The 24,205-nt window shown below is 43.2% G+C and overlaps 1 protein-coding gene across 1 annotated transcript; it reads right to left on the bottom strand.

Moving 5' to 3' along the window:
- Positions 1 to 14,308: 14,308 nt before the first annotated feature.
- On the bottom strand, positions 14,309 to 23,058 carry NEK2 (NIMA related kinase 2). Its single transcript, XM_014876937.2, has 9 exons — positions 22,897 to 23,058; positions 22,534 to 22,751; positions 21,264 to 21,501; positions 20,494 to 20,576; positions 20,118 to 20,244; positions 19,156 to 19,375; positions 18,157 to 18,211; positions 18,004 to 18,074; positions 14,309 to 15,536 (listed from the first exon to the last, which is right to left on the bottom strand). Exons 1-9 carry the CDS (start codon positions 22,990 to 22,992, stop codon positions 15,310 to 15,312), a joined length of 1,335 nt encoding a protein of 444 aa, XP_014732423.1. The 5' UTR covers positions 22,993 to 23,058; the 3' UTR covers positions 14,309 to 15,309.
- Positions 23,059 to 24,205: the final 1,147 nt, after the last annotated feature.

Genomic DNA, 24,205 nt, shown 5'->3' with positions numbered 1-24,205 from the left:
GGAAGGACCCACATCTAAAATCTGTTTACTTACCATAAATGCTCTGTGTTCCAAGGGGAGAAGCAGCTGTGGATGTCTGGCACACAGCTTCCTCCCCCCCCAGAGCCAGGGAGCCAGGTGACAGGTCTGAGCAGAGAGCTGCTGCTTGTCACCTGTCCTGCAGCAAAACGTTTTGTACCAGCTCCTGCTGGGCTCTCCTGAGCCAGCCGAGGGCTGTGGGAAGAACAGGACTTTGGCTGGGAGTTTTGCTATTACTCAGCATGTTTGCTGAGTAAATAAAGTCACCGCTTTTTCCCTTTGAATTTCTGCGCAGGGTTGCGAGTGGAGAGATCTCGACCACGCAGGGCTCTTCATCACTCTGTGCCTTTCCACTTGGAAAAGGTGAAACCCTGCCTATGAACCACGGGTGCAGTCACATATTACAGAGCACACTGCCTCCTTTTAACGCCTAACTCTTCCCCTTTCTGTGCAGTCATCAGACCTGTCGGCTTTTAATGAGGGCCTGTGGGACTGTGGCAAACATGTCTCCATCTGTCTGTTCCACTTCAAGGCTGTCAGTGTTCATTTTAGGCTGCGTTTCTCCCAGGCAGTGTCTCTCTCTCTCTCTCTGGTAGCTGTCCTTACAAGGTTTCTTCAAATCAGATGAAGTCGGCAACACCAAAGCCAACAGAAGCACTCACTGTCCAGCTCCCTTGCATCAAAAAAGGTTGTTCCTTGTAATGAAAAACAACACAAATGAAAAGTGGGTATTACTGTTCACATAGCTCTAGGTTGGATTCACTCTTATGCACTGGTTCAGGAAAGCAACTTTATCAAGGAAAGTTAGACGTGTGTTTGCAGTTAATTAAAAGTCCTTCTTTGAACAGAGGCGAGTTAGGCATGTGCTTACATGCTTTTGTTTGTGACATGTAAAGAAAGGCTATAGCAGTAATTGGCACTGAGATGGGAAATGAAGGACACCTTGCTCTATAAAGAGATTTCTTCTTCTACCTGGTCACTGCATCTGTGAAATCTGGGCTCTTTGGAAGTCGGTGGCAGAACTCCAGGCAAGTTGAGGGGATCTGTATATCATCTGCTATACTTCTGAACCTTGCAAAGCAGATCAAAAACCCTTTTTGTTTCCCTTCCAAAACATTTTCTCCCTAATGAAGAAGCAGCTGATTTTTAAAATATGCCTTTCTTATGTCCAGTTTTGATCTTTCCTTTATTTTTCATTTTTACTTTCAAGCTGTTCACTTGATTCAATGGCATTCAGTATCCTGTAACTGCTCCAGAACTTCGGGCACAATTAACTGTGCGGCCAATCTATAATTGTTTCTAATGAACAGACGTGCCCTTTTCAGTGGACTAAAGAGCATTTCCTGGCTGTCTTGATTACCAATTTGTCTGCTTATGATAGAAATCGTATTTTCCTAAAATCCACAAGTAGGCAGGCAAAACAGTTGCTCTAATGAGCTGTGAAATTGATACTGATAAGGTATTAGTTAGAGTTAAAGCCTTATTCAGCTAGCGCTTGAGTGGATCCAACTAGAAAAATCATCACCATATTAATCATTAAAGGAAAAAAGGCAGGAGAACTTACAGTGTTACTCACTTTTGCACACAGTGTGGCTCTCTGGTGGAAAGAGTAACAATGATTCAGCAGGGATGGGAAAATTCTGTAAATATGGAATTTTCGAGTGAAAAAATTTCTTTGCATCTGATTGGTTCATAACATTTTAAATTATTACAGAAATAAATTATTGTCCTTCATACGGCGTTTTTAATAAATCATACTGTTAAGCTCTGCCTTTTATTATCTTTAGAAAGAACATGAGAACAAACCAATTCCCTTGGAGCCATGGTAATGAGTATCAACGAATCAATGGGTAATTGCTGAGGACAGACACTATGTGCTAATCACCGTGGTCCCTGCTACACCTATTTACAGTATCGGGTGCTTTCAGAGAGCTCACAGTACTTTCAGGTGCCCGAGCTGGTTAACTGGGGGCAGGGATTTCCTCTGTCACAGTAGGATGCTGGATTTCATTGGTGAAGGATCTCTAGGTGGTCTCTTGTTGGAAGAAGATCACTCAGGTCCTTTGAGGTAAGTCCCTACAGGAACAGTTAATACTGTAGGAACTCATAAACGTGCATGTACTGGCATTGGAAAAGGCAGTTCAAAACTAGTTCAACGAGTGCAGCTCTGCGTCGTGGGAGGCTGCAGTGTTCCATGCAGTGCTGCAAGGAAGCAATGCCCTTTGGTGGCACATTTTGCCCTGAGGAATGGAGCTATGTTGGTTTTATCCCCATGTCGCCTGGGAGCTCAGTGACATCAAGGGCACACTGTGCAAAGACCTCAGTCCCAGCGACTGAGCTAGGCTCTGTAAGAACACGGTACCAGAAGAGGAAGATCCCCAGGCAGATTGGAAAGGAAGCCATCCCCCTGGCTGTGTATATGCAGAGTTTACAGGTTGCTTCCTGGAGCGGCCAAGAGCACAGGATACAGCACATCCTATCATTTCTGCTGTGGGAGGCAGGCCTGCCTGCAGCAGGGCAGAGAGCCTGGTGGCACAGGATGGGCAGGGCACGCTCGGGCCCCTGTGCAGCACACCTTGACGGGCTCCTGCTCTGACCCGGCGCCAGCAGGTCTGCTCTGGAGGGCAGCCTCAGGCTCACCTTCCCTGGCAGCCCAGGTACTCCGGGTGTTTCCACCTACCCACACTCTGCTCCTACTGCCACAACCACACCAGGCAAGAGCTGCAGCCTCCTGTCCTGACAAAAGTATGTAAAGTCATTGAAGTGCCTGAACAATAGCATACTCATCATTTTACCATTTATGTGTTGGATATTTACTGTGTCAGCTTGAGGTGGATGAATTTGCCTTTATTACACAATAAATACTGATATTTTGACTTGGAATGTGCTGCAATCCCAGCTCTGAGACCTGCTGGACACTGCTGCTTTTCCCAGACACCACATGTGCCCTTTACATAAGGATGGAGACATGATCCTCTTTTTAAGGATCAATTATATTTGATGTTTGTCAAATCATATCCCAAGGCAGTAAACATAGACATGTTAAGTTTATGTTCTGTGACTGCATCTATTAATTTTCCTAGCTGCCTTCTACAGAGGCCATTTTGTTCTCAAGTTAAGCTGGTCCAAGTAATAGCTGGTGCCAAAAGGAGCCACTTGCAAGTCCCTCTCAGAAATTATATTCCTGCTCCCAACCAGGCCTCAGATCTATCAATTAGGGCGTGTGATGCCATGAGGGGCATCAGCTTTGCCTGCCAGTGCAACAAAACCCAAATTATTTTTCATCTTCATTGCTTTTCAGCCAGTTCAGCACGTTAATCCTATTTACCTAGGGCAGCAGGATTGCTAGAGCTGACACACAGGACCATGTGATTGGGGCAGGGAAAAGTATGTGACCATATACTGGCATCCACTGATGCTGGTCATGAAACCACAGGCTCAACTGGACTATAAGGGAGGAATTCATGTTTGGGAATTGGTAGCTGATGCACAAACATCTTGTGATCACCAGTCTCCCTTTAGAGTCAGCAGAGATCTAATCAGCTTTTTCAGTGGAGTCTGCAACGTGGTTTATCTCCTCTTACAGTGCTATGTACTTGATTAGCCGAATTCCATCCTTAGAGTGGGCTTTTCTGTCCTGGAATATAAAGAAAGCCTGGTGTGAATTGCTTGGAGATTAGGTCAGTGGTTAATGAAGTGACTCCTGCCCCCACTGTTAGTTTTGCCCCCTATAAAACAAGGATTTTCCTTATTCTTACCTTAAAGAGCATGAACTAAGCGACTTTTTTAATGACACAAACTGAGCAGGAAGAGTGGAATCCAGTTGCCTGTCCTGCCAATACCAATGGTTATACCAATATGCTAGAAATGTGATGTTCAAGGCTGTGTCTCCAAATTGAAATTCACAGGCACAGCGGAGGTGTTTTGATTTAATCAGTCCTGGGCAGTTGACAGTTCCCTCAGAGGCAAACATAAGGGGTGGCTGCTTTTAAAAGCAGGTCATTTATGTAGGTGATTAAACATGGAGGAGCCTCACTTGGGGCATAAGTTTTCAAAACACCTTCACCCAGATCTTATGAGCTAATTCTCTACAGCTCGTTATCAATGGCTATTTGCATAGCAAAGCAGTGACTGTGAATATTGCTTCTTGCAAGGTTTGTGTTAACTTGCTTTATATCTAGCCAGATGTTTCTGCCTTAATATTTGGGGAATATTTGGGGTTCAGATTGGCATGTGTGGATTAAATGATGTTCTACAGTAGCTGCAGAGCCAATGGAGGGAACCCATTTCCATTACTGCTAAGATGACAAAGCACTTATTAAATCCAGCATTGACAGTGGCTGTCCCAGGAAGGACTTGTCAGTCAAGTTTCTAAGTAATCTGTTTGTGAAATACGTGTTCTGTCTCCCTTGTTGACTAACAATGTATATTATCTGGTTAGTTAACTGTGAGGACAAAGGTCTTTTTTCCTGTCATTTGTCAAACTCTTGTGTAAAAAGCTGCAGTTAAACTGTATAACCTTAGGATCCTGGACAGTGCCAACTAAAGTTCTAGGAATATGCTTATTAAGTTTTTTATTAGCCACATAAAATAAACAAACTTTGTGCCTTTGCCAATTAAATAAACCAAGACCTATCTCTTTCTTGGAAATCCTGCTACAGAAAGATATTGTCCTTGTAAAAAGGGAAAGATATAAATAAGCAAAATATTTATTTGAGGAGCAGTAGCATAGCGTGCCAGTGTTGTTAAAGCTCCAGTGTATGCATTTTATAGCGCTGTAGTGATATAAAATCACAATAGGCATTATCAAAACACTTACAGATAGATACTAATTGTTAAAAATCAATTAATTAGATCTTTTTCAAATTGGTCTTCAAAGCAAAGTGTTGCTGATAATTATACCCAGCACCTTTGTATCTAATCCTGAGTAGGAAAAATGTTTCATGGAGAAAGATTCACGGAAGCTTAGGCTTGGTTACAGCCCATAAGCACACAGAAAGTCAGCCAATAGTGTTTGTGTGTTGACATTTCCCCAAGGAGTTGTAGCACAGTCCTCCATGGGAGACAACCATTCCAGTGGATTGCCCTCTAGGACACTGTGTGGGTGAACAAGGATTTGGGTGTGCACGTGTGGCCGCTCCTGAGATCTTCTGTATGGCAACATGCAGGCACTGTGTGGGCTGGCAAATGTTTCAGGAGGGAGAGGAGGAGCTGGTCTCTGTCATTATAATTCACCATCGTCATTCCTGATGGATTCCTGGCATTGGCTCTGGCCTCATCCAGCAGTCAGGGCAGCAAGAGCCCAGCACTTCCTAGCAGGGCGTGTAGCATGAGTGAGCCTTCCCTCTGCTGAGGTGATTCATCCTAAACCCACATACCACAGCATCCTCCTGACATTCTCAGTCCTCGTGGCCTCCTTAGTCTCTCTCTGACCTGCTGTAACTGTGTCACACAGCCCGCTTGTGTGGTGGGAATGGTGACACAGATCCCAGCCTATGGATGTGGATCTCTGGCAGCCAAATCCCAGTGCCCGGCCTGGCCATGGCAGGGAACAAGCTCTTACAGGAGCCCAGTGCTGTACCCTCTGACTGACAGCCCCAGTGTAACTAACCCCAAACTTGGAGGCAGCCCACTTGCCTGTTTCTATCTTGTCTTCTGCACCCAGCCAGGGAACGCTCTGGACCAGCAGGATAGCCCATGTGCCCGGGGAGCCTCCCTCCTGCAGCCCTGCTGCCAGCTGCCCTTCCCCACTCCTGCACAGCTGTTTATCTGTGACAGCTGGAGCCTTTCAGGGCAATGCTCACCTCCTGCTCCTCCTTCCAAGCCTGCCTGCACAGCCTTTGGGTGTGCCTGAGTGCCATGATCTGCAAGGTCTCCACACAGCCTTTTGAAGCCACCAAGGTGCAAACCAGCTAATGATTAAACCTGCTTTCTCAGTTTTACTGCTGGAGAAATGCTTCTGTGGCAAACACCGAGAGTACAATGCTCCTTTCACATCAAAAGAATATGCAGACACCCAAGGTAAACACTGGCCTGCACTGAGCACACTTATTTCTCTGCTGCTATCTATTTACCCTGATGGTTTCAGTGAACAGAGTTCCTCAGCCCTTTTCTCAGCACAGTGGTCAAACAAACAATGTAATTTTCTGGGTTTTATTTGTTCCAGTAAAAAAAAAGCAACAACAGTGTGACTGAAAAGTACAAAGGAAATGGAGCAAACAAACAAAGGAACAAAGACACCAAGAGGGAAAAGAAAATCAAAAGCAAGTAATTGGCAGAGTTAGAATTAGTTATTTCTGTTAATTCCAAAGTTCTTGCTTCCTTCTGCCAGCCTCATTTGATTGCTGGGCAACAGGGGCAGTTTCTACGGGTTTCCCTTTAGTTAAAATGATTTGTTTATAAGACGTATTATTTGTAATAAACATAGGGGTATCACTTCATAAAAACATTCTTCTTCAGGAAGTAATAAAACACTTGCTCAGCTTAAAGTGTGTCCTCAAGTGTTTTTGCTGGATGGGTGTTATATCCATGTGGCTTTACTCCACTGAATCATCCCGAGTGTAGAAATGAGGGATGGTGGGGAAAGAGATTTGGAAACAAATAAACACTCTAAATCAAAAGGACAGGACTTTGTGTGCAGCCCAGGCCACAATAGCATCAATGGCTCCCACAGGACCAGAATTCCTCCTGCATTTACCATCCAAGGACAAAACCTAATAATCTTGCCCTCGCTTCTCCTACTGCAGCAGTTTTCCTTGGTAGCTTGCAGACCTCAGTTCATCAGTGTCTGGCATGGCAGATGTCTCCCAGAGCTGTGGAGCCCCCACACTGTCATTCTTCTGATGTCACTCATGCCTCAAACTTAAAGGACTTATCAGCAGGGGATGAGGGAAATCCATTTGTCAACAGCTTTTACCACAATAGTTCTTAGTAGGATTTATATTTTGTGAAAAAGGACAGGTTTTCTTAGGAGTTCCCCATCCTTTGCAGATGCTCTAAGGGAGATGAAAGAAAATTTAAAGAAAATCTCAAGGGCATGTTCTGAAATCATTGCTCAAAGGCTGATCATTAGGACCTGTGGCTTTGATATAACTTTGAACCCTGACCCAGAGATTCTCACATCAGGGACTCTTGCCTAAATTGTGTGCTGTCTTCTTGAAATCTATCCAGCCGTGCTGGAAAGGTTTCAGGCTGTGGGGAAGCCATCTCGTTCCTCAGTATCTCAGCCCTGCAGTCAGGTTATCTCCTGGCTGCCGGTGTCTTCTGGCAAGAGCAGCCCCAATCACTCAGCTCCACACACTGGAAATGTTTCAGAAGTAGATAAATAAAGTATTAATGAGGATCAATATAAGAGAAAATCCAGAAATAATACACTGCAAAGAGATGGCCCTAATGAACAGCTAAAGGGGTCAATGGACTATTTATTATGATGTTAAGCCCAAATTTTTATAAAAAGTTTCTCCATAACTCACAGAGGAAGATGTCATCGTGAAATGGGTACTAAATTATAATTCCCAATTACAACACATGCTTTGAAAAGGCAATTACATGGAAACCCTTTGCTTCCAATAATGCTGAATTAGGGTTAATGTTTCTAACCATCACAGGGAAATTACAGTGGAACCCCAAGTACCTGTAAATAAATTATCGTTGTGTGAACAACCACTCTCCCTCCCATACCAAGGGACAAGTAGCTTAGACAAAATTTTAAAAATGGAAAGCATATCAAATATAGTCTTCTGATACCTCCTCAGTAATCTAGGTAAAATTACTTTAAATTATTCTTCCTCTTTCTTGGAGAAGTAACCACTTCATAAAACACATAAGCAAGAGTGACATTACTCTGAGCAACCTAGATGAGGAACAAAGCACTGGGTGCACATACTGACAGGCTCATCCTGTTAATTCAGAGTGAAATTCCTCCCATCAGTTACTGGGCTTGACTTAAGAAATAAAATTATAAGGTTGGATGTTGCCACAGAGACATTTTCAGTTTACTTTGTGGCCTGTGTTGGTGTGTTGAGAGGGATCCAATAGCTGTGCAAAGACAACGTATCAGCATGGGGTTGTTTCTTCTAGCTACATGCTTAAAACAGACCAAAAACTCACTGCCTAAATTCAAGTCCTAAATAAGGATTTCCTTAGAATATCTCCCGGGCTGAGAAATGTCTAGTGCATGCCTTTATTTAATTCTTTATTATATTATATATTTACATTACATACATGTCTCTATTAGACATTATATTTTGTATTTTAATATTTGCATGTATATGTTCTGTATTTATACACAAAATTTAATATTATGTATTATATGTTCTGTTCATGCTTATTTCATGCATTTATTATTACTTATTACTTGCCAAGGACAGGAAGGGACCTCACTGCTAATTGTGGGTCATAATGCAGTTGGGGACATGTCCCGTTCCTCAGCGCTGCTGGGGCTGGCACAGCACAGGAGGATTTACAGCACGGTAAGGAGTCCTGCTGGCATTAAAGAAGTGAGCAGCTCCTATTCTTCCAGGCTGAGTCACCAGGGAGAATGAGCGTGTAAATGGGGGAAGACGATCATTGTTCTGTGTTTGGTTACTAACAAGGAGAGTGGGAGACAATTCCGTGTCTGCATAGAGTGGAAGCTGTTCTCGCCACTGCAAAGACTCGATTTTATTCAGTGCTTTCTTTGTCGATGCTTCTGATTTTCTGTAAGAGAACAATTGGTGATTCTACTGTAAGATCACTAAAAAATAGTCATTCGCAGCCCGATACTGTAGGATACTGAATTAGGACTGAAGTTGGCAGCATATTTGGTAGTACATATTTTTATAATAATAACAGTAATAAATCCATGCAAAATATGCACATTTTTTCTCCAGCTTTGTACCATTTGTTTGCGTACAGTGTATCTTATCCACTACTAATTAGGAAAAGTTAAATGGCATTATTCAATATGGACAGATCTCAAATTACTTCACTATAGCACAGTTATTCTTCAATCCCATTTTCTAAAGGTGAGGGGTTTGAGGGAGGGATGGAGGTGGCTCTTTTTTGGTTGGTTGGGTTTTCTCTTTTGGGTTTGGGTTGGTTGGTTTTGAAGGTTTTGGTTGGGATGTTTTGGGGGTTTTTTGAGAAAGTTGTGAGTTTTCCCAAGCTGAAGATGTGGAGGAAAAGCTCGGTAAGAGATGCAGGGGCAGGACCTGCCTTTAGAATCAATTTCTATTTCTGACAGCGAGCCTTGCATGCAACTGAGGCAATGCAAATTTGGCAGGCCACGTGCAAATGCTGCAAATCACGGCGATAACCCGAGCTTAGAACTGACCTAGGCAGCAAGCGCTACTTCACTTCCAGGAAAGTGGCTTTGAAGATGGAATATGAACTGAAAAAAAAAAAGAAAGAAAGCATTTTTTAGAAAGCAAGTGACCAATAGAGCATCAGCAGCAGGAGCAGTGATTCTCCCGAGCGGTTTTCTGTCTCCTCTCGTTATCCCGCTCATCCCTCCCAGCTCCGCCGGGCTCTCCCCGGGACGCTGCGGGGTCACCGTGGAGCATCCGTGCCCGGGGAATGCCGAGCACTGGCGGGGCCGAGCAGGGGGACACGGGGCACCCCCTTTGGGGGGCGAGGGGGGGATCCGGACCCCCGGGGCAGCATCGCCGTCCCGCCCGAGCCTGGAACCGGGACTACGGCGTCCAGGTGAGGCTCCTGGACCGGTTCGAGCTCCCTGACGTCTTTGACCTTGTGATGGAGCATCCAGTGTGCACTGGAATGTCCTGGGAGAACAGGGATTCCGTCTTTGTTTTCAGTCGCAGAAGGATTTGGGCTGTTCTACTCCCTTTTTCAGCTTTAGCCTATGATATTTGATATCTTGGCAATACAGGTGTAGAGGTTAAGGGGATACAGGCAGGGTTTTCCCTCCTCAGCTGTCCTCTTCCAGCACCAGAGGCTTTCTTTCACTACCCAAAGTATGCAAACAAGAATCAGGTGCTGGTGAGAAGGCAGTGGGTGTGCCTTGTGCCACCAGTGCAGCCCTGGCATCCCCAGGGATGCCTGAACAAAGGACGGGCTGAGGGAGCAGCATCATTGATGAGCTGTGCCTGTGTCCTGCAGGAATGCCGAAGCACAGCCCTCCAGAGTGGGTCTGCTTGCACTGCTACCGTGGCCATTTGGGGATGATCCAGTCCCTGGACATGCTGCTCTACCACATGGTGTGTGGGGACCTTCCTGTTAACAACAACGAGGACATTATCCGGGACTGGCTGTTCTTCACAGCACAGGAGTCCCAGGGTGGGTACCTGGCTTCACAGCACAGTGTTGGGAGCATGCAAGGTGGCACACAAGCATCCCATTCTTTCACCTCTGGAGAAGGTAACACATATCCTTCTGTCCTGCTCGTCTGCAAAATGTAGAATAGATTAGGATATTTGGGTGCAGCTCTGAGCAGCCTCAGTGTGGTCTGAGCACTGGGAACACTGGGAGAGGGTGGAGTTCTCTCCCACTGATCAGCAGTTTCTGTCTTCTCTCCATCTCACTGGAGTGCCAGCACCTCACCACATCAAAATATCATCACTCAGCCTGAGTTTGAAGGGAGGGGGTTAGGAGAAAATGCTTTTTATGAGGATGAAACACTTTATTCGTGGTCAAAAATAAACTTTATGCTTTTGGTCTCCTTCCTCCAAGGCAATGTTTTTGTCTCCTTGCTCTCCAGCTTTATTGAAGATAAGGGGGTTAGGTAACCCAAAGAATGAAACAACAGCCCCTGTTTCAAACTGCAGCAGCCACTTCAGTGACCCTGAACTGCCACCGAGGCAGTTCATGTGTGAATGTGAAAAGGAAGTGGATTGCAGGGACAGAGCTCTCACCCTGTGAAAGCTGGGAGGAAATCAGAAGTGGCAAAAAACTGCCCAAATTGTTCATCTTCCACCTGTAACCCCTGCAAAATGGCTGGGCAGAGCTAGACTCTAGCAAGGTTCGGCTTGGAATGTTCTAGTGTGTCCTGGCATGAAAGTGATCAAATAAACTATCGTTTGTATTGATTGGAAAATGGATACCGAAGGAAGAAGGGGATTGTGGGAGACAGGGAAGTCTCTTCTTGCCTCTCCTTTCTTTGCCTAGGAGCTCTTCGTGAAGAGAAATGCCTACCCTGGGTTTACACCTGACACTTCCCCATGTATCCACCCCTTCCCTCACTCGTGTGTGATCCATTCTGTGGACTTCATTAGATAAACTAAGAGGAGTCCCAGTGTCAATAAACACAGACCACAAAGAGATGAACCCTGTGCAGTGGTTAGAAGATTATAAATTTTACTTCAGGGGGAGAATTTAAGAATTGTATCTTTCAGGAGTTTATAATTTACTCTAGCAAACCACAAAACACTAAATATAGGCAATGAATCCTAAATGAAAAAAGCAGGAGGCGTGCAGGAGAACACAGAGATCAATAAACCATAGGCCCTGGACCACAGGGATACCCTGTAAGCCATAAACTCCTGGCAATCTATGGCAAACACTGAAGGCTAAACCACTAAAGCTGGATGAAAACCTGGTACTGCTGCTACTACTGTTTTACTTTTTTTGGAGGTGGAGAACACGGCAGAGGACAGTAGGTTCTGGCAGTCAGATAGTGCTTTTGAGGTTTTATTTACTAGTACACCTAGACTTTATTAACACCCCATGCGGGGAGTACTGGATCTCTGGCACAGCATCAGCTCCACTGATGGCATCGTGGTCCCCCCACATATTTTCCACGTCCCTTTGTTGGAATGGGTGATGAGCAACAGCCAAAGGTCTTCCACAGCTGGAGAAATGCAGATTTACCACCGTAGAGAAGACCCTTCTGGGGTGCAGAGGCCACACTTTCCATAGGGACCCAAAGAGACAGAGACTCAGAAGTGGAATATCCCACTTTTACGAAGAAGCTTGATGGTCCTCTATATTTATGTCTGATTTTCATTAATTTTTTTATCTGCCCAGCTGGCTAGCACTTTCACACTCTTTAAGTGCTGTTCAACTGGCTGCAGAGAGGACAGAGCCTCACTGCTGAAAGTCGGGAGACTGGTCTGTATTTTTCAAAGATGATGCAACTTCCCCTCCAGGCTATCCCTGATGTTCTTATGCATATAAAACCTCTGCAATATCAGAGATGCTGACAACTAATCATATTATTAGAATTCCTGACATCTGTATTAAACATTAATTAATTTCTCTCACAACATTCCACAGTGTACACCATTATTATCATCCTGTAAGGCTTAAACTGTACTATATGCATATGTACATACTTCCTTTCCCTAAGACATTAATATATCCATCAGCATGATGATGGAAGACAGTATTTTGGAAGCACTCCATAAACAGTCACCATCCCCATAGATGTTATATTTGTGAATATTCTATTTCCCAAATATGTTTGAAAATTGCATCCTGAGTGTGATTCCAATGCTACACACGTTCTATTGGAAAAACAATTATGCCCTTGTAGGAAAATGTGGATTTCCGGACTCCAAAGCAAAAATCCTGAGAGAGAATGAAGACTGTCTTCAGGATGCCTTTCACTAGGTTTGACACGTACTGGTAGGAAGTTCTTATTTCACAAACCTCAAGAAATACTGCATTTATCATCTTAGAGTGATAATACTTCAAAAAGAAGACACTGTAAATAATGCAGTTAAACAGCTTAATGTACAGTTGTAACCTAAGCTGTTCTCATTTATTACTGCCATTGTGATTGATCCAGTTTGCACTCTGTAGCATTTCGGATTCATGACAGTGTAGTTGTTAACCAGGACTTTGATTCAGCTATTTTTATAATGCATGCATAAAAGATGCAAAATGGCAAATCGGAGATAATTATAATTAATTGCACCAGCAAGTACTAAAGCATCCGTAGCCAAAGAAAGTCAGCATCTTGCAGCAACGTGCTTAGAACAAAACAGGTAAAAATAAATGCAAATAAGATACTATATTTTGGATGAACGTATAATAGAGGAAGTTTTTATAAATGACAAGGCAACAGTGCCATCTTGAGGTTACTAGAGAATTAAAGAAAGAGGAAAGCCACAGACGGTGCTCTCTCAAGGCATTTTACTTTTAAATGCAGAAATGTGTGTCCCAAGACAAAAAAAATACTCTCAAGCCATTTTCTTACTGTGGTCGTGTTAAAAGCAAAGCATTTGTAAACACCCGCCCTTTCACAAGACGATTAGAGGGGTGAAGCATCTCCTCTATGAGGAAAGGTTAAGAGTTGGGGCTGTTCAGCCTGGAGAAGAGAAGGCTTTGGGGTGACCTAAGCGTGGCCTTCCAGAACCTGGACGGAACCCACAAAAACGATGACAGTCTATTTACAAGAACATGTTGTGACAAGGGAGAACGGCTTTTAATGGAAAGAGGGTAGGTTTAGATTAGATTCTAGGAAGTTCTTTGCTGTGAGGGTGGTGAGGCACTGGAACAGGTTGCCCAGAGAAGTTGTGGGTGTTTCCTGGATGGTCCCTGGCAGCGTTCAGAGGTCAGGCTGGATGGAGCTCTGAGCAGCCTGGTCTAGTGAAGTGTTCATAGCAGCGAGGTCGGAACCAGATGATCCATAAGCTCCATTCCAACCCAAACCATTCAGTGACTCTATGAATATGGTCTTTCACGAATCAGTATTACTTTTTTTTCCTGGCTGCTTGTTTTCCTCCTTTCCCTGACACCTGCATTTTACAGACAAAACATTCTTGAATCCTTCGTATTTTTTCTGACTGCACTAACACCACTGCTTATCTTACCCTTTAGTGTTTTATGGGTTAAGCCATGAAGATCCACATGAAGGCCAGAACTGCATTGCAGTGCAGTGCAGTGACTGAGGCACAGAACAGAAAAACCTGAGTGTGCAAACATGGTGACAAAGGATGGAATTCCCCTCCATATATGTCTGAGAAGCTTCAGAAATATGAAAGAATGCAGAGGAAAGCTGCACTGATCCACATGGCACACTCCCACCACACCTAGTGCTGGGGAATGACCACCAAAATGTTGGTAGTTTTAGATTAGCAAATGAAATAGTCACACCTAATTCTTTTAAGCAAAGGTTGTGGTGAAAACAGAAATCACTCTGCGAGCAAATGTTAAGTTCTGCTGGGTTGTTAAGAATCTACTTTATCTGCGAATCATTTGGGTTGGAAGAGACCCTTAAGATAATCTAGTATATAAAATTAAATTGATGTTTCAAAGAAGATTCTCTCTTATGAAGTAAAAACCATCTAGCATATATCCTCAGATAACATTCATAGCCCAATAAGGAAACAAATGTTTTGAAGACAAGCTGTTTTCTAAGAATATATGTTTTATGGAATTTCAATCCAGAAAGAAAAAAAAATATTTATAGAAAAGATATGCCAGACACAACAGTTTCAAAGAATATTTTAAAATTCACGAGTCTGAGTGCATGAAACATACCACCTTAAGTAAGCAACTCCTGCACCAGCAAAGAATTGTTGAGGGTAAGATGGAGATAGCTCCTAAGTTTCAAGAAAATACACACTTACTACTTAAAGGACAAGTGTCCCACCCCAAAGCACAGATGCTGATATACTAGATGGTGTCCCATCCTGGCCAGCAGTCTCAGGGGCTCAGTTTATGCCACAGTTTCAAGGCAAGGCATAGGAGGTGTTATTTCAAATGCCATACAGGCCTTGTAAGAGGATGGACAAGGCATTCAGCTGCTCAGGCAGAAAGGAATATAAACTCAAAATTATGTTATCCATCCCACTCATTAGTCAAAACATAACATTAAAAGTAAGCTGCTTTGATAGGGCACTAACTTAGTAGGAAGAGATGCATAAAATCTTCGTGCTCTTTTGTCAAAAAATATTTACAAGTGCAGAAAAGAAGGCGCTGTTTTCCCACATATACAGAATATAAACACTCCTTTATCAAAAACTGTGCATTACATACAGCATCATTTTAACCTACAGACTCTGGATCTGTACATTTTTCAGCTGAAAAGATTTTCACATCAGATTTTAAACAAATAATTTATATATATTGACTCCTTATATTTTCAGAAGAGTAAGTATGGTAAACAGGAGGACCAAAATATTTTTCTTTAACAATACAATCAATCCAGTTTGTTTTATTTGGTATCAAAAGTACCTATTTTCATAATATAGCATCTTATGCATTTATCATAAACTACCTATCATAAACTACGAGTTTGTACAACTGTTAAAATAATTTTTCAGTAGGTTCTAGCTTAAGAGAGGGAGGCACAAGTATCTGCCTATACATTTAATCTTCTTTTCAAAGATAAATATATCTGTTACAGTTTTAACGCATGCCCAGGATTTGTCTGCTCTTTAGTTGATAGCTTTTTTCCAGTTCAGCCAGCGCTTGAGCCCGGAGATTTGCAGCATATAGACGGCTTTTGAGATCAGAGTTTTTCCCTTTGGAAAGGAAATAGTTTTCCATATTATGAGGAGGCACAGCTTTCTCTTCACTTCCATCAAGGAGTGAGTTCTTCTTGGTTGTAGAAAGGGGAAGCGGGAGTGCGTTATCTTAAGAAATCAGAAAGTACTGCATTAGTGCATCTTCCAGCATTTAGTGCTTTTAACCCCGGTGCCCATTTTGTCATCTACCTATGGCTTTAAGCGATCTAATGAAATGCATCTCAGTTAATAGCAACAATTCTTTTCCATTTTTTGAGAAAGAAATTGAAAACAAGCATCTAAAATGATGGTGGTAAGAGGAAATATGCCAGAGTAGTTTTTAGGAAAGATTAGTTGATTAAGAAGACAGGATGTTTCTTCTGAAGGACAGGAATTAAATAAACAGTAACATATGCCAGTTCCAAAAGAAAATGCAGAATGAATTTTCAGCTTTTCAGCCTTTTAATTTTTTTTCAGCTACTGAAAAAACCTTCTTTGCTTCACAGCAGGGGCAGACAACCTGTCCAGTGGTCTTTGTACTTTACCCATTTTGTTCCAACTCTAGCCTTGTATTAAGTCACTGGGGTACAAATTAGGCTCTGATTTGATGAGTAATGAGTTCAGGTGAATTAAAAATTAACAAGGTACTTGCACTGCAGCCTCCAGAATAGGAATTTTCATAGTGTATCCTATAGCAATGCCACTATCAAAAGGCAGTTAATGACTCAAGAGTAGAAAAACTGCCATCAAAAGCTATTGAAACAGCTGAGCTGCCTTGCATAAGAGCCAACTTCACAAGGCCAAACTTAAGGTGTGATTTTTATTTAATCAAAGGTCTAACTATACTAATCTTAACACTGAAGCCTTAATTGTCAGTTTATGAGGCTACAGCAAGAATGCAATAAACACAAAAGAGCAAGAAGGAATTTTAAAAGCCAGCAAATATTTCAGCATTTTTTAGCTTCATTAGTGTAAGTCAGGTCTGTTTTGACATTAAATGGTTCACTAAGAATCAGAAAATCCCCGCAAAAATAGGGCAGTGTCTAGGACACTGTCTTAAAAAGGAGGATTTCTGGTATTCCATTTTACTGTCAAGTGAACCACCCAGTGGACTTCTAGGAGAAGTTATGGATCTAAGAGATGTGTGAGATGCAATCCAGTTGTGAAAAATACAGCAGTATTTGAGCAACTGAAAATAAAAGCAAGCAATCTTGGTACCACTCTATTAGAGAAGCACTTGGTCCAGTTGTATGAGAATAGGCATAATTTTAGAAACAGTGTTACAAGAGCACCATGGAATGAAATAGAAGAGCAGGAAATCACATGCTCTACAGATAATGCAAGATTTGGTCAGTTTCATAATAACTATGTTCACTTTGCTGCATGATCTAACTTGATGTATTAACCACCCAAACTTGTTTTCCCTGTCCTCAAAAACTAATATGCCTGGTAAGGTCAAAATAGCATGTAAAGGGGTGGGAAGTGCAGAAGAGAACAGAAGTAAGAGCTGAAGCTCATTTGCCTTCAGTCATCCAGTTTTAGATGCGACATCAGAAAGCCAAAAGCAAGTTTATTCTCAAATTCTTTAATGTGTCAATGTCAGACAAGATGTTGAGAGACAGGTGGAATTCTCAAAGTTGACAGAAATCTTAGAAACAGCTCAAGGAGCCCTCACTTGTCTAGGGGCATTTAAACTTGTGTCCTTTCCTGATTTGATAGGCATTTCTTGAAAAAAAAAAAAAAGCTACTTCAGTTTTATTTGCTTTGGAGGCACTGACATGCTTATCTTGCTTTATCAGACCCAAAACTAAATGAAGAGAGTGCTATTGCATGTTAAAGCATGTTCACATGTCTTTGCTCTAGAGTACTACTTCTGACCCAGCCCTTCACTATTCCTACCGCTATTGACAGAGGCATTTAGATACTCGAATATTATTTTTAATAATAAAAGATAGGAACAATTAATAGATGATACCCTTATGATAGCAAAGATATCAACCAAGGGCAAAGTGAATATAAAATGCTACTGTAAAACAGATTGGACTAGAGGCAGTCAGGAAGTATTTTAGCACATTTTCAAATACGTGTTCTTCTTTCTTTCTATAATAGCAGTGTATACTCTTCAGTTTATATAATGCACCCATCAGTCACAGCTGGGTCCCTTGCAAAAATAGTATTTCCCACATTGAAGCTTCTGGAAATTTAATGAAAGCTGAATTTATTAGACATATGCAATTTTATTAAAATTAACTAAATCAAAGGTCTGTAAAAAAACATCCATATATAAAATAAGTGCAGTTCTGAGAAAGGTCTGGGTCACGAGGCACTTCCCTTAGCTCACCACAAGAGTCTAAGTTCCCAGACAGCACAAGACTGCAGTGCAAACAGTGCTAACTCAGACCTATGGCTGAGCATCACTCATTAAGTCCTTTTGCAAAGCAGAAAAATCAAAAGTCTCTTCTCAACCACGCAGCCATAACTGGGCTTTGCCTTGCCCCAAGGGGACTGTGGCGAGCACGCTGAGCACCAGGGGCTTTCTTCTGCTCACACCAGCCTATATTGACCTGTGCAAACGCCTTCTTGACTATTTGCATACCTGGACCTTCCGCGCATGTTACCTCCTGCTGCTGCTTGCGGGGATTACACCTCTTCATCAGGCTTTCAGCTCTGGTTTGGGAAGAGAAGTTTAAGCTTTTTGTTGTAAGACTGTAGAGTTTCTAATATAGACTATTATAGGTTAGTAAGATACCTAGCAAGTTTGTCCTTTGCCAGTCTCTCCCGAACACAGAGCTCCCGTTCTTTCTCTGGAAGTAGAAATATGGTAGTATGCAGAGTGAACATATAAATGTTAGTGACTGTGCATGGTGAGCTTCTCTTACAGGGAAAGACAGCAGTAACAGCCAGTCAGATGCACCCACACTTCTGATTCTATGGCACTAAACAAAGGTAACTGCTGTGTAGATACACCTTTATCAATGCACTAATAAAGCACTGACAAGTACTCTGAAATGCCCGGCACACTTCTGTCCCAAACTCTGATGTATCTGCAACAACAAAGAGACAGCAACTTTCTATCCTGCACATTAACTCATGGCACACATGACACTAGATTTAAATATTTATATATCAGATATTATAATTCAGCTATGACTAAACATCCTGCTTACAACTGTAGTAGCTGTTATTCAGGCTCAGATAAAAACATATGGTTAAAAACTGTATTGCAGAGCCTACTGCATATGCAGAAACATCTTTTATGTGGGCAGGAAATGCCAACACCTGAGAACCAGCCACCTATAGACTCACAGTCTGTGGAGTGCAGCTTTTATAAAAGCAGTTGACAGTTTACTCAAAGATTTTTTTTTCCAGCATCAGGCTCACCTTAAGTTACATATTAATATAGGCACTGTTTACTTACACAGTAGGTGAAAAGCAACCTACACTGCACAGTGCAGACCTTACATTTCTATATACTTTCCTTACTGCCACTCATGTTTAATAATCTTCACAAACCAGACCTCTATATCTACACTGTCAATTCTATCTTAGTAACTTAAAACAGAAGCTAGTGCAGTGGAGTAAGCCCTAAGCATTCTTGGTTTGATCTTTAGACACAATTCTAATGGTGAATGCAGGACTACAGTATCTTAGAACATTAAAGTGAAGGTTGTGAAAACTGTTTACTTTTTCTTCCTCCAACTGAATCAGAATCCCATTGCCACCCCGTTCCCAAAATGGAATAGCATACGCTCCAGACGTTGTTCTCTCTCTTTAATGGCCTGCTCTCGCTCCTGTAATTGTTGCTCCTTCCGTTTCAGCTCATTCATTGCAGCGTCTGAGTATTGCGCCCTTTCTGGCTCCCACGATCTCACGAGTCTGCTATCAAGATTCTGTTTTTGTTCTTCTGTCGCCATGGCTTCTATCAAGGGGTGCTGCAGAATATCTTCAACAGAAGGTCGGCAGTAATCCTAAAGGAAAGACATTATCAATAGGTTGTAAAAAGAAACATTAAGGCCAGAGGTTCCCAAGCAAGACCAGCTGAAGTGCTACTAAGTGAAGGAGAGATTGGAGGAAAGTGGAGTTAGAAAAGAGTAGCACAACCAGATGATAAAAGCTGAGAAGAGGCTGCTACCAGCCTTCAGATCCAGAACTGCAAGACTCTGTCCTCCCAGCCCAGGGACCCTCTCCTTGCAGAGTCAGAAGGGGGTGGGGGCTGAGCCTGAAGAGGCAGCTGTCAGCAGATTCCTCAGCTAACACTCTGCTGAATGCCTGCTGGAGGCTTAGGTGCTTGTTACAGCTTTGTTGTCCCATGCCATGTTCATCTCAACACCAGCCGTGGGAGAACAAGCTATATATTAACCATATAAAACAAACCCCAAAATGAAGACAAAACAGCCCCTTCCCTTCCAGCCTCCAAACACACTGGAACCATTTTAACCCTGAAATTATAAGGCCTCAATAAGTATGCAGTCAAGAAATCTCACGGAAGTCAAGACTGGGGCAGCCTTTTGGCATCCTGTGACCCTGGCATGACACTTGAGCTGCTGGGACTCAGAGCACAACTCCTGCCTCCTTCCTCTACAAGTGACACTGCCAGGGACAAAGTGATAACCACTACTTCAGGTTGGTTTGCTTCAAAATTGAGAAGAAAAACTAGTATTTCAGTAGTAGCTCAAATTATAGGTAGAAAAATTAGTAATTGGGTCTTACCTTTACATTCAGCATCTCCCTGAGAAGGTCGTTCAGCTCATCTGAGTAACGATATGGTATTCGCCTGAACCTCCCTTCCCTTATCTTTTCTGCCAGCTCCTTTTGGTTGTAAGCTGTAAATGGAGGCCTGAAGAAAAAAGTTTTTCTTGGATTTTCTCACTAGTTTTACAGGATTTATTTTCAGAAAAAAGAAGTATCAGACTACAAAAAAACCCCGCAGTCAAGGTTTGTTTTGACTACCTAATGTCAAGACCAATAGAGAAATAAAAACCTAGGGCTAGTCTCTGAAACCTTTAAGCTTTCATCTATACAAAATATAATCACACCTACATTAGCAGTCATGTTTCCACATTTGTTATCACACTACCATACTTACGAGAGAGCACATAATTCATACATGAGGCATCCTAGTGACCAGATGTCAGATTTTTCATTGTATGACATGTAATTCATTTGTTCCTAAAAAGGAGAACAATTAACATTTTTTTATTAACAAAGACATGGTTCCACTATTGCAAGATAACCAGCTACTTCTCAAACCTGAAACAAACCATTGCTTACTGGAGCAACTTCTAATATTCCATCTTAATATCCATATCTACTTTTACTAGAAGGATTTTAACTATTTGTGGCAGTGCTACACTGTAGAAGACTAGAGTGTTGCATCAGTCTTTAATTGATGCAACTCTGTTTCAGTCAGTATTAATCTTCCCCACACAAAGTGCCCTGTATCAGGGAAATAAGTCACTCCTGCTCATTTCCACTACAACTTAAAATCCTACCATTAGGAGATAATAAGCTCTTTATCTTAAGACTATAAAGTATAAAAGCTCTCTAACTTCCCTGTTCCTTTTCAGGAACAACATACTCCAACATCTCTAATGTCCCAAGAATATAACAAAATTTATACAGTGAAGAGCAATTGCAATTAGAAGGAAGTTGATTGTGTGGGGAAGAAAGGAGATTAAAATAACTGCAAAATAACCTTGTCTCCAGAATATATATACTCTATTAACAAAGTCACCTGCGTTTAAGAAGACCAATAAGGCTTCATTAAAACCTCCCAAACATTCATGGACTCTGAGACCAACACAGCACACCTAGGAGGGGCAAAAGGGAAGATAATGTCTAGAAGGGAGGTCTTACTGGAGACATGTAATATGGAGTGCCCACAAACGTTGTGGCAAAGCTGGTGTCATGGTGCAATATCCTAGCCAGTCCAAAATCCCCAAGTTTCACATTCTGTTTGCTATCTAGAAAGACATTTGCTGGTTTCAGGTCACGGTGCACAGTGACTCCACCATCGCTCCGTCTGTGACACTCCTTCAAGGCCAGTGTTAATTGAGTCAACACTCGGAGAACAAAGCTTTCATCCAAGAAGTGCCTGAAAAAAATGAACACATTGTTTAATGGATTTTCTCAGCACACATCAGTTTGATTAGTTACTGCCAGTTTTAGTTCCATAACTTTTTAATACTACTATCATAAAACACCACTGAAATAACCACCATCACCAACATCTACATATTCTACTTTTAAAATGGATTTAAAAAAAAAAGTCACTACAAATATGTTAGAAGACATGGAGGCTTTCATTGCAGAATCCCTGCAGTATTTCCTTCCTCCCCCAAACCATCTAACAAACACATAGCATTTTCACTACTAACAACACAAATATCAATTTGATGCTTTTCTGATGAGATCTGTTCCTTTGATCATGATATGTTGTCACCTGTTAACGATGAGCAACATAAAATAACAGCCAAAACAGGGCTGACTTTTTAATATGGACTTCCTTAAATGAAAATACTGATGCTGGTGGGCAGCTGCAGAACTGTTTTAGACTATCCTCACAAAGTAAACGAGGTGGTGTCATGTACCTACTTGACCTAAGAATGCAAAAACTGACACTATTCTTAAGTAGGATGCTAAGTCTAAGATTAGACCAAGGTGAAGCCTTATCAACTTGATGTCTATCCAAGCTCTATATATAGGCAGATAAAAGAGCTTTTCACATCGCCTTCAAAATCACTCCTTCCTTCCACACGTTTTGGTGTTCTCATAAAACACAGGGTCCCAGGAATTTTACTCATGGGGAAGGCCAGAACCCACACACCAAGCTGCCAAAGAGAGCTGTGACCTCTTGGTTTATTTTCTCAACCAGAAAACCCTCAACAGCTTCTGCCTCACAAGAGAGGCTTCAGCACCAACAACCAATCCGGTGACGCATTCAATAGCACAGTTTCCATGGCTGTTGTAACTTTGTACAAAACCTTCCACATTCGAGAAGGGTTGTTGCGTCCAAAGGGTTAAACCCGAAACTGCTCAGAAGTTACAAAACAAGTTTCCCTTGTCTCTGGGCTGCCCAAGGCTCGTCCAAGACATTCCGAACGCGCCACAAGCACACTGCACGTGCCTTTCTTTGGCGCACTTGGCGATCAAGCTGGCCAGGTCTCCCCCATCGCAGTACTCCATGACGATGTACAGGGTGGTGCTGCTCCTGTCGATGATGCGATCGTAGTAGCGCACGATGTTCGGGTGCCGCAGCTCCCTCAGCAAGTTCACCTCCGACACGAGCATCTGCTTCTCCGACTCCGTCATCATGCCATAGTCCAGCTCTTTCCATACTAAGATCTGCGGAGGCAGAAACACCATGGGGAGTGACTGGGGCCGCGCAGGGGGAAGAGGGGCAGCCAGAGCCGCTCGCTCGCGGGGCCAGTACCGCGCAGGGACGCGGGGCAGCAGCAAAGCTGCGCTGCCCTCACCGCCTCCTCCTCACCTTGCCGTCGGCCTTGCGGCGCACCTTACGGCACTTCCCGTAGGAGCCGGCGCCGATGGTGAACAGCACCTCGTAGTCGTCGGGGCGGCCCGGCATGGCAGGCAGCGCACAGACCCCGCCGGGCCGCGCAGGCCCCCGCGCTCGCGCCGCGCCGTTCAAACGCACCGCCCCGCCCGCCCATTGGCCGCGCCGCCCGCGCGCCCCGCCCGCCCATTGGCTGCGCCGCGGTAAACAGCGCCCGCGAGGCCCGGCGGGTACGGCCGTTAGCGCCGGGGGCGGGGCTCGTGCCCATCGCGAGACCGGGGCGGGACCGCCCCCTCAGCCCGCCCGGGCGTGAGGGAGAGAGGGGGTCTCCGCAGCTCTTTCCCGACACTACCTCTTTTTCTTCCTTTTCCTTCACTTCATTCTCGTTAGATAAATCACCGGGCCTGCAGGGGTCAATAAGTCACACATTCGTCACACATTCATAGCTCCTCAGGAAGCGGCGTGTTTTTTTTTTTTTTCTATTAAAAATGGCAGTAAATCGTCGCCTTTCCTGAGGTGCTTACATCTCTTGGATAAATAACGACAGAAAGTCGGAACGTCTTAGCAGAGGGTTTTTTGCTATTCAGAAATGATAAAAACTTAAGCTGTTTAATGTAAATGTAGTCTGGGTTTATTGCAGTCTACAGCTGCTTCGTGTAGGGAAGAGGAGGGGCAGGCACTGATCTCTGCTCTGTGGTGACAGTGACAGGACCCGAGGGAATGGCCTGAAGCTGTGTCAGGGCAGGTTTAGGGTGGATATTACAAAAAGGTTCTTCACCCAGAGGGTTCCAATTGGGCACCAGAACAGCTCCCCAGGGCAGTGGTCACAGCACCAGCCTGAGAGAGCTCAGAAAGCTCTTGGACAATGTTCTCAGGCACACAGTGTGAATTTTGGCTTGTCCTGTGCAGGGCCAGGAGTTGGACTCAATGATCCTTCTGCGTCCCTTCCAACTCAGCATGCTCTGTGAAAATTGTCCTTTAAAACCAGTGTGGAATATTTCTCATAATTCTTGAAAAAAATCGCTCATGAATAGCTACCAAAGGCATGGCAGCTCTCCTGTCCCACCACGTGTGGACACGCATGCCACATCCTACACAAACCACCTGCTGAAAACAAACCAAATAATGTAATGGCTTTAACCGTAAACTTTGGGTCCACACCACATCCAAACATTGAGCCAACAAATACTGTGGTTACATTAAATGGCACTGTGTAACGCCACAGTATACTAATAGCATTATATACATTTTAAGAAGAGTGTAGTGTATTTTTTAGCATCATTTA

This window comes from Sturnus vulgaris, chromosome 3 (genome assembly GCF_052056855.1).
Source record: "Sturnus vulgaris isolate bStuVul1 chromosome 3, bStuVul1.hap1, whole genome shotgun sequence".
Lineage (NCBI taxonomy): Eukaryota > Metazoa > Chordata > Aves > Passeriformes > Sturnidae > Sturnus > Sturnus vulgaris.
This window is presented reverse-complemented; position numbering and strand designations above follow the sequence as displayed.

Excerpts from the sequence above, each read along its gene's own strand:
- NEK2 (XM_014876937.2), bottom strand. The coding sequence starts at position 22,992 with ATGCCGGGCCGCCCCGACGACTACGAGGTGCTGTTCACCATCGGCGCC. Across the intron at positions 21,502-22,533 it reads GCCAAGTGCGCCAAAGAAAG|GCACTTCTTGGATGAAAGCT; the intron begins GCACGTGCAGTG and ends CATTTTTTTCAG. Across the intron at positions 15,537-18,003 it reads AACATGCGCGGAAGGTCCAG|ATAACGCACTCCCGCTTCCC; the intron begins GTATGCAAATAG and ends TGATTTCTTAAG.